At 42.7% G+C, this 9,872-nt stretch overlaps 2 protein-coding genes across 2 annotated transcripts; one reads left to right on the forward strand and one right to left on the reverse strand.

Moving 5' to 3' along the window:
• Positions 1-569: 569 nt before the first annotated feature.
• LOC101957029 (histone H2B-like) lies at positions 570-1,302 on the reverse strand. Its single transcript, XM_040283774.2, has one exon. It carries the CDS (start codon positions 1,161-1,163, stop codon positions 753-755), a length of 411 nt encoding a protein of 136 aa, XP_040139708.1. The 5' UTR covers positions 1,164-1,302; the 3' UTR covers positions 570-752.
• Positions 1,303-2,073: 771 nt separating this feature from the next.
• LOC144371622 (histone H2B-like) lies at positions 2,074-2,806 on the forward strand. The gene has a single exon (XM_078033985.1). The coding sequence runs from the start codon at positions 2,213-2,215 to the stop codon at positions 2,621-2,623; it is 411 nt and encodes a 136-aa protein (XP_077890111.1). The 5' UTR covers positions 2,074-2,212; the 3' UTR covers positions 2,624-2,806.
• Positions 2,807-9,872: the final 7,066 nt, after the last annotated feature.

Raw genomic sequence — 9,872 nt, forward strand, 5'->3', positions numbered from 1 at the left:
CTGGGAATTTAACCCAGGGCCTCACACGTGCTGGGAATGTGCTCTAGTGCTGAGCTACAATCTCCAGTCCTTAAGTGAAAAGAAAAGAAAAGAGAAAAGAAAGAGAAGAGAAGAGAAGAGAAAAAGAAAGAAAGAAAGAAAGAAAAAGGAAGGAAGGAAGGAAGGAAGGAAGGAAGGAAGGAAGGAAGGAAGGAAAAAATTTAAAAAGATATATATATATATATATTTTTGAGACAGTGTTTTGCTAAATTGCCCAGTTTGGCTGCACACTCAGCCATATACCTGCCCCAGCCTCCGGAGTAGCTGGGATTACCACAGATGTGCACCACCACACCCAGCAGCTTCTACCCTTTATCTGGTGCCACATCGTACATGTACATAAAGTACCTCTGGATAATTCTACCCCACGCCCCTGGGGGAATCAGAGTTAAATGCCATTATTACAAAAATAAATGTGACCTGACTCATCCTTACAAGGGGTGACCTAGGAGTATAAATGACAGAAATGAGCATATAGTAAAAACGATTAAGTGCAGAACCATTCAATGAAACCACTATTTTCCTGGGAACACATTTCACCACAGACATATAGTAAAGCAGAGGTGACAACGTTTAACTTAGCAAATAATGCTTTTAGAATCAGCAGGATGCCCTCCACCCCCAGCTTTGGCAGTGCTTACAGGTCTTTTAGGCCGAGTGGTGGCTCTGAAAAGAGCCTTTGGGGTTGACGGCTCAGGGCGTCTGGAGGTGGCTCACTTGCGGCTGATGTGCCTGAGGAGGGCCATGGTGCCCTCAGACACCGCGTGTTTGTTGATCTCCCCGGGCAGCAGGAGGCGCACAGCCGTCTGGATCTCTCTGGAGGTGATGGTCGACCGATGGTTCTGGCGGGCCAGGCGGCCGGCCTCACTGGCGATGCGCTCGAACATGTCCTTAATGAATGAGTCCATCACGTTCACTGCCATCTGGGAAAGGCTGAGACCCACGTGGACTTGCTTCAGCACCCTGGGGAAATAGGTGGCGAAACTGTCTTCGCGTCCAGGGGTACGGCGGCGGCGGCTGCGGCACTTTGGTTTCTTCTGCTTCTGGGTTGTTCGATCGGCATTCTCAGGCTCCTGGGGACTGAGGCACTCCTCAGGAGACTTGTCACAGGTTGGCTCAGCCATTGCTCAAGCACTTGCCAATAGCTGGTTAGAACAGACAATGGCGCCTGCTGAGCAGGCTGTCGCACTTATATTTGCTCTGTTGCCCCACGTGATGGGTCAACTCGATTTCTAACTGGATGACATGCCTTGACTGGAGCCTGTCGGTAAGCCACATGGGGGCACTCAATGTAACCGCACAATCTGCTTCTCAGCATAGCACCCACCAATCACAGCAGGTACTCGATGTGATTGGATGGCACCGCTCTTGGCATAATATCGACCAATCAATGTGCATGCTCAGTGTGATTGGTGAGTCCTCCTGCTCATCATACCATAGGCCAATCAATGGCAGTAGAGGTCTTGCATCGCAAAACCTTCGGTGTCCTCAACCTGGAGAACAAAAACATCAACCCACACCAGCTAGCTAATACCACACTGTGAGTTATCTTAGAAGACATCAACATTCCACAGTGTACAAATTTCAGCTCTGGCTACTTGATAGCTAATGACGTCAAGTAATACAAGTTCCGATCCCAGAGGAGTGACTCTAGGCAATGTCTGTAGAATTTCTAGTTCAAGCAATGGTTTATTGTTGTTTGGAGTGGGCTGATCTTTTGTTCTTGGGTTGTCTTCCAACTTTTCTCCAGTAGATGCAACAGAAAGCTTTTGCGATGCCAGACGTCCACTGCCAATGGTCTAAGTGACGCCAAGTGGTTAGACTCTCTGATTCCAGTGAGTGCCCACTATGATTGGCCTATGGTATGATGAGCAGGAGGACTCACCAATCACACTGAGCATGCACATTGATTGGTCGATATTATGCCAAGAGCGGTGCCATCCAATCACATCGAGTACCTGCTGTGATTGGTGGGTGCTATGCTGAGAAGCAGATTGTGCGGTTACATTGAGTGCCCCCATGTGGCTTACCGACAGGCTCCAGTCAAGGCATGTCATCCAGTTAGAAATCGAGTTGACCCATCACGTGGGGCAACAGAGCAAATATAAGTGCGACAGCCTGCTCAGCAGGCGCCATTGTCTGTTCTAACCAGCTATTGGCAAGTGCTTGAGCAATGGCTGAGCCAACCTGTGACAAGTCTCCTGAGGAGTGCCTCAGTCCCCAGGAGCCTGAGAATGCCGATCGAACAACCCAGAAGCAGAAGAAACCAAAGTGCCGCAGCCGCCGCCGCCGTACCCCTGGACGCGAAGACAGTTTCGCCACCTATTTCCCCAGGGTGCTGAAGCAAGTCCACGTGGGTCTCAGCCTTTCCCAGATGGCAGTGAACGTGATGGACTCATTCATTAAGGACATGTTCGAGCGCATCGCCAGTGAGGCCGGCCGCCTGGCCCGCCAGAACCATCGGTCGACCATCACCTCCAGAGAGATCCAGACGGCTGTGCGCCTCCTGCTGCCCGGGGAGATCAACAAACACGCGGTGTCTGAGGGCACCATGGCCCTCCTCAGGCACATCAGCCGCAAGTGAGCCACCTCCAGACGCCCTGAGCCGTCAACCCCAAAGGCTCTTTTCAGAGCCACCACTCGGCCTAAAAGACCTGTAAGCACTGCCAAAGCTGGGGGTGGAGGGCATCCTGCTGATTCTAAAAGCATTATTTGCTAAGTTAAACGTTGTCACCTCTGCTTTACTATATGTCTGTGGTGAAATGTGTTCCCAGGAAAATAGTGGTTTCATTGAATGGTTCTGCACTTAATCGTTTTTACTATATGCTCATTTCTGTCATTTATACTCCTAGGTCACCCCTTGTAAGGATGAGTCAGGTCACATTTATTTTTGTAATAATGGCATTTAACTCTGATTCCCCCAGGGGCGTGGGGTAGAATTATCCAGAGGTACTTTATGTACATGTACGATGTGGCACCAGATAAAGGGTAGAAGCTGCTGGGTGTGGTGGTGCACATCTGTGGTAATCCCAGCTACTCCGGAGGCTGGGGCAGGTATATGGCTGAGTGTGCAGCCAAACTGGGCAATTTAGCAAAACACTGTCTCAAAAATATATATATATATATATCTTTTTAAATTTTTTCCTTCCTTCCTTCCTTCCTTCCTTCCTTCCTTCCTTTTTCTTTCTTTCTTTCTTTCTTTTTCTCTTCTCTTCTCTTCTCTTTCTTTTCTCTTTTCTTTTCTTTTCACTTAAGGACTGGAGATTGTAGCTCAGCACTAGAGCACATTCCCAGCACGTGTGAGGCCCTGGGTTAAATTCCCAGCACCACACTCACTAGTGTGAGTGCACAGGCTAGTGTGACTGTGCGCACGCAGCACCGCACACCCTAGTGTGAGTGTGTGCGCATGCGGGTGTGACTGCGCGCATTTCTACACACAGACACCCTTACACGTAAAGGGTGGGTATGCGGTGGAGAGGGGTCAAAAGCTGATTTAAATAAACCTACTTCATTCAAACTTTTAAAAACCATTTCCCGGGAGCTGGGGTTGTGGCCCAGTGGTAGAGCACTTGCCTTACACATGTGAGGTACTGGGTTCAATCCCCAGCACCACATAAAAATAAACACAATAAAGGTATTTTTGTGTCCATCTACATACAACTAAATAATAATAATATATTTAATTTAATAAAAAAAACATTTCCCATGCTTGGAATTATTTAAATACAGAAATGAAGGTACCCAGTATTGAAATAGCTAGATCAAATTTACTAAAAGTAATACATGCTCACTAAATTCTGAAATTATCTTTCTATTACACTCTGAATCTCCCTATTCTTATTTTATTTGTTTATCCATGTTTTATTTTGGTGGTGAGGGGCATTGAACCCAGCCAGGGTCAGGCAGAGCTAGGCAAATGCTCTACCACTGAGCTATGCCTCCAGCCCTGGGATTCTTATTTTTAAACCCAGAACCTTCAAGATCTGTGATTATGCATGGGTGTTGGGAGGATTCATTGCGACCAGTCCAAGTACCAGTGTGGGATGGACCAGCCAACGGCAGACCTGCAGTCTCTGAGCCACAGCCTTGGCCCACAGTGTGGGCAGGTTGCTGGTTGGTTAAAGCTGTGAGAGCCTCCATGCCGAAATTCAGCCTGAAGGTGGACGAGAAACAAGGTGTGATTCCTTGAGTGCAGCTGGTGGCTTGCTTGGTTTTAAACACGGTGATTTTAAAATGTGTGAACCCAGAGCTGGGAGTGGGGCATGTCCTTTGCCCTTGCAGCAAATTAAGAGGAGGATGATCAGCAATCACCACAACTAGGATGAGTCCTTTTACTCAGGCGATTTTGGTACCAGGGATTGAACCCAGGGGCGCTTAACCACGGAGCTACATCCCCGCCCACCCCACCCCCCTTTTTAATATTTTTTTTTTCATTTTTTTAAGTTGATTGTTCAAAACATTACAGAGCTCATGATATATCATCTTTCATACATTTGACTCAATTGGGTTTTGAACTCTCCAAATACATATTGCAGACTCACTTCTGTTACATACTCACATTTTTACATAATGGCATATTAGTGACTGTTGTATTCTGCTACCTTTCCTATCCCCTACTATCCCCCCTAATATTTTATTTTTTAGTTGCAGTTGGACACAAATACCTTTATTTATTTATTTATTTTTTTAAACAGCAAAGAGGTGTTTATTGCGAGCTAGCTCAGTCCTCTGAGCGCACACACAGCAACTGGTGACGCTGAGAGGCCCCGAGCCCAGGGTTTGCAGCAGTTTTTTTTTTTTTAATTTTAATTTTTATTTATTTTTTTTTTATTGTTGGTCATTCAAAACATTACATAGTTCTTAATACATCATATTTCACAGTTTGATTCAAGTGGGTTATGAACTCCCAACTTTACCCCGTATACAGATTGCTGTATCACATCAGTTACCCTTCCATTGATTGACATATTGCCTTTCTAGTGTCTGATGTATTCTGCTGTCTGTCCTATTCTCTACTATCCCCCCTCCCCTCCCCTCCCCTCCCCTTTTCTCTCTCTACCCCTTCTACTGTAAATCATTTCTTCCATTTATATTATCTTGTCTTACCCCTCCTTTCCTCTTGTATATCATTTTGTATAACCCTGAGGATCGCCTTCCATTTCCATGCGATTTCCCTTCTCGCTCCCTTTCCCTCCCACCTCTCATCCCTGTTTAATGTAAATCTTCTTCTCAAGCTCTTCGTCCCTACCCTGTCCTTGTTTACTCCCCTTATATCAAAGGGGTCATTTGGTATTTGTTTTTTAAAGATTGACTAGCTTCACTTAGCATAATCTGCTCTAATGCCATCCATTTCCCTCCAAATTCTATGATTTTGTCATTTTTTAATGCAGAGTAATACTCCATTGTATATAAATGCCACATTTTTTTTTTATCCATTCATCTATTGAAGGGCATCTAGGCTGATTCCATAATCTTGCTATCGTGAATTGTGCTGCTATGAACATCGATGTAGCAGTGTCCCTGTAGCATGCTCTTATTAGGTCTTTAGGGAATAGACTGAGAAGGGGAATAGCTGGGTCAAATGGTGGTTCCATTCCCAGCTTTCCAAGAAATCTCCATACTGCTTTCCAAATTGGCTGCACCAATTTGCAGTCCCACCAGCAATGAACAAGAGTGCCCTTTTCCCCGCATCCTCTCCAGCACTTATTGTTGTTTGACTTCCTAATGGCTGCCAATCTTACTGGAGTGAGATGGTATCTTAGGGTAGTTTTGATTTGCATTTCTCTGACTGCTAGCGATGGTGAGCATTTTTTCATGTACTTATTGATTGATTGTATGTCCTTCTCTGAGAAGTGTCTGTTCAGGTCCTTGGCCCATTTATTGATTGGGTTATTTGTTATCTTATTGTCTAATTTTTTGAGTTCTTTGTATATTCTGGTTATTAGGGCTCTATCTGAAGTGTGTGGATTAAAGATTTGTTCCCAGGATGTAGGCTCCCTGTTTATCTCTCTTATTGTTTCTTTTGCTGAGAAAAAACTTTTTAGTTTGAGTAAGTCCCATTTGTTGCTTCTAGTTGTTAACTCTTGCGCTATGGGTGTCCTATTGAGGAATTTGGGGCCCGATCCCACAGTATGTAGATCATAACCAACTTTTTCTTCTATCAGATGCCGTGTCTCTGATTTAATATCAAGCTCCTTGATCCATTTTGAGTTAACTTTTGTGCATGGCGAGAGATAGGGATTCAGATTCATTTTGATGCAAATGGATTTCCAGTTTTCCCAGCACCATTTGTTGAAGATGCTATCCTTCCTCCATTGCATGCTTTTAGCCCCTTTATCAAATATAAGATAGTTGTAGTTTTGTGGATTGGTTACTATATCCTCTATTCTGTACCATTGGTCCACCCGCCTGTTTTGGTACCAGTACCATGCTGTTTTTGTTACTATTGCTCTGTAGTATAGTTTGAAGTCTGGTATCGCTATACCGCCTGATTCACACTTCCTGCTTAGCATTGTTTTTGCTATTCTGGGTCTTTTATTATTCCATATGAATTTCATGATTCTTTTATCTATTTCTACAAGAAATGCCGTTGGGATTTTGATTGGCATTGCATTGAACTTATAGAGAACTTTTGGTAATATCGCCATTTTGATGATGTTAGTTCTGCCTATCCATGAGCAGGGTATATTTTTCCATCTTCTAAGGTCTTCTTCTATATCTTTCTTTAGGGTTCTGTAATTTTCATTATATAAATCTTTCACCTCTTTTGTTAGGTTGATTCCCAAGTATTTTATTTTTTGGGGGGATATTGTGAATGGAGTAGTTGTCCTCATTTCCGTTTCAGAGGATTTGTCGCTGATATACAGGAATGCCTTTGATTTATGCGTGTTGATCTTATATCCTGCCACTTTGCTGAATTCATTTATTAGCTCTAATAGCTTCTTTGTAGACCCTTTTGGGTCTGCTAGGTATAGAATCATATCATCTGCAAATAGTGATAATTTAAGTTCTTCTTTTCCTATTTTTATGCCTTTAATTTCTTTCGTCTGTCTAATTGCTCTGGCCAGTGTTTCGAGGACTATGTTGAACAGAAGTGGTGAGAGAGGGCATCCCTGTCTTGTACCAGATCTTAGAGGGAATGCCTTCAATTTTTCTCCATTCAGAATGATGCTGGCCTGTGGCTTATCGTAGATTGCTTTTACAATGTTGAGGTATGTTCCAGTTATCCCTAATTTTTCTAGAGTTTTGAACATAAAGGGATGCTGTACTTTGTCGAATGCTTTTTCTGCATCTATCGAGATGATCATATGGTTCTTATTTTTAAGTCTATTGATGTGGTGAATAACATTTATTGATTTCCGTACATTGAACCAGCCTTGCATCCCAGGGATGAATCCTACTTGATCATGGTGTATAATTTTTTTGATATGTATTTGAATCCGATTCGCCAGAATTTTATTGAGGATTTTTGCGTCAAGGTTCATTATACCTTTATTTTTTTATTTATTTATTTTGTTTTATGTGGTGCTGAGGATCGAACCCAGGACCTCACACGTGCTAGGCGAGCACTCTATACTGGGCCACAACACCAGCCCTCCAAGCCCTTTTCTTAAATTTAATTTTGAGACAGGGTCTTGCTAAGTTGCTGAGGCTGACTTTGAACTTGCAATCCTCCTGCCTCAGCCCCCAGAGTTGCTGGGATTACAGGCATGTACCTCCACGACCTGGCTAGCATTCGTCTTAGTGTTTTCTGATTTCCATTGTGTGTGTGTGTGTGTGTGTGTGTGTGTGTGTGTGTGTGTGTTTCTTCCTTCGTGGTCTTAATGCTTTTTGTTGGCTTGTTGTTATACACATGACATGGCTCAAGTTTCAAGTTTCAATCTATGGGGGATTTCCTGTTTTATGTTTGTTTGTTTTTTTAACTTTATTTTATTTATTTATTTTTACGTGGTGCTGAGGATGGAACTCAGCGCCTCGCACGTGATAGGCCAGCGCACCAGCCCTCCCGGGTCTCTATAAGTTGCTTAGGGCCTCGCTAAGTTGCCGAGGCTGACGTTGAACTTGCAATCCTCCTGCCTCAGCCTCCAGAGTCTCTGGGATTACAGGCATGTACCACTGTGTCCCAGTTAGCGTTTGTCTTAATGTTTTCCAATTTCCATTGTGTGTGTGTGTTTCCTTTGGGGTCTTAATGCTTTTTGCTATACACATGGCATGGCTCAAGTTTCAATCTCCTGGGGATTTGCTGGCGTTTTTTTTTTTTTTGTTTGTTTGTTTTGTTTTTTAATCTTTATTTTATTTATTTATTTTTATGTGGTGCTGAGGATCGAACTCAGCGACTCCCATGTGCTAGTTAAGCACTGAGCCACAATCTCAGCCCCGATTTTCTGTTTGTTTTAAATTTCATTTCTAGCTTTGTGCAATTAGTTCAAAAGAAGGTAGTGCATTTTTTAATTATTCTGCATTTCATCACTTTATCAAATAGTCATTTATGTCAGTTATATAGTCTTAGGTCACTTTTTAAAAAATTGTTTTCTGTTGTTGTTGCAGGTAGACACACTACCTTTATGTTATTTATTTATTTTTTATGTGGTGCTGAGGATTGAACCCAGCACCTCACACATGCTAGGCAAGCACTCTACCACTGAGCCAGAACCCCAGCCCCTTAGGTCATTTTTTTTTATTAGGACCAGTCAGGTCAAAGTTATTTTTGTAATAATGTCTTTCAGCATTTCCATTCTCATTCTCCATAAAGGAGTCAGAGGAATAATCCAGAAGGTCAGTATGTGTGATAATGCAACATATAAAATGAACAATTTGACATAAAACCCACACCTGTCCAATTCAGTGTTTCCAAATATCCCTCATACAGAATTCTTGTAACTACATAGAGTAGCTCCAAAATAGAGTAGGGAAATAGCTAAATAAAAATTTCAAGAAAAATTTCCCTTTTCCAGCTCCCTGGACTCTGAATCGGTGTTTAGAATCATTGGGATTTAGCTGATTCTACTGTTTACTACTGATAATCTTTCAACTTTAAAAACACAAACCTTTATTGCATGCAATTATGCATCTCTTGTGTGAAGGGAGCTTCCAGTAAGAACAGTGATGCCAAGAAGGGACCTGCAGCCAATGAGGCACAGCCATTGGCCCGATGTGTGGGGAGGTGAACCTGGCTAAGCCAGGCACAGCCTTCCTGCAATATGCAGCTTGTAGATTAAGGGGAATGGGACTGAAGTTTGTTGCTTTTGTTGTTGTTGTTGTTCTATGACTTGGTGATCTTCATGGCGTTTTAAAAATAGAAGTAGAAATACAGACCCGGGAGTGGGATATTTCCCTACCCCTTGCATCTAATAGGAGGAGTATGGTCTGCCATTAATAAAAGAATTAAGATGATGACTTTCCCTTAAGTGATCTGAATGTTAATATTCATTTTAATGTTCACGCATTTGAAGTTCCTTTGTGTTTTCTTCTTGGTCCCAGCAGCCATTTGGTTCATTTGGTTCATTTTTTTCTATAAATGTACTGCTGAATTTTAAAGCAGTTGGGGATCTTCTAATTACTATTCTTTAAAAAATTGGTTCCTACCTGACTTTGTTTGCAGAGAAAGAACATACTCTGGGATTTCAGTCCTAAGAAATTTATTACAGTTTTCTTTAATGCCCAATATTTTATTATTTTTGTGAAGTGTTTCATTTGTACATCTTTTAAAATGTTGTAAACAACCCTCAAAGTGTGCACACAACTTTTAAGGATGTCAGTCTTAGACAAACAACGAGACAAAAATCTGGGTGAATTGCCAATATCAAAGTGTTTCTTGAGCGCATCAGGGGAGG

The sequence above is a fragment of the Ictidomys tridecemlineatus genome, chromosome X (assembly GCF_052094955.1).
Source record: "Ictidomys tridecemlineatus isolate mIctTri1 chromosome X, mIctTri1.hap1, whole genome shotgun sequence".
Lineage (NCBI taxonomy): Eukaryota > Metazoa > Chordata > Mammalia > Rodentia > Sciuridae > Ictidomys > Ictidomys tridecemlineatus.

Excerpts from the sequence above, each read along its gene's own strand:
- LOC101957029 (XM_040283774.2), bottom strand. The coding sequence starts at position 1,163 with ATGGCTGAGCCAACCTGTGACAAGTCTCCTGAGGAGTGCCTCAGTCCC.
- LOC144371622 (XM_078033985.1), top strand. The coding sequence starts at position 2,213 with ATGGCTGAGCCAACCTGTGACAAGTCTCCTGAGGAGTGCCTCAGTCCC.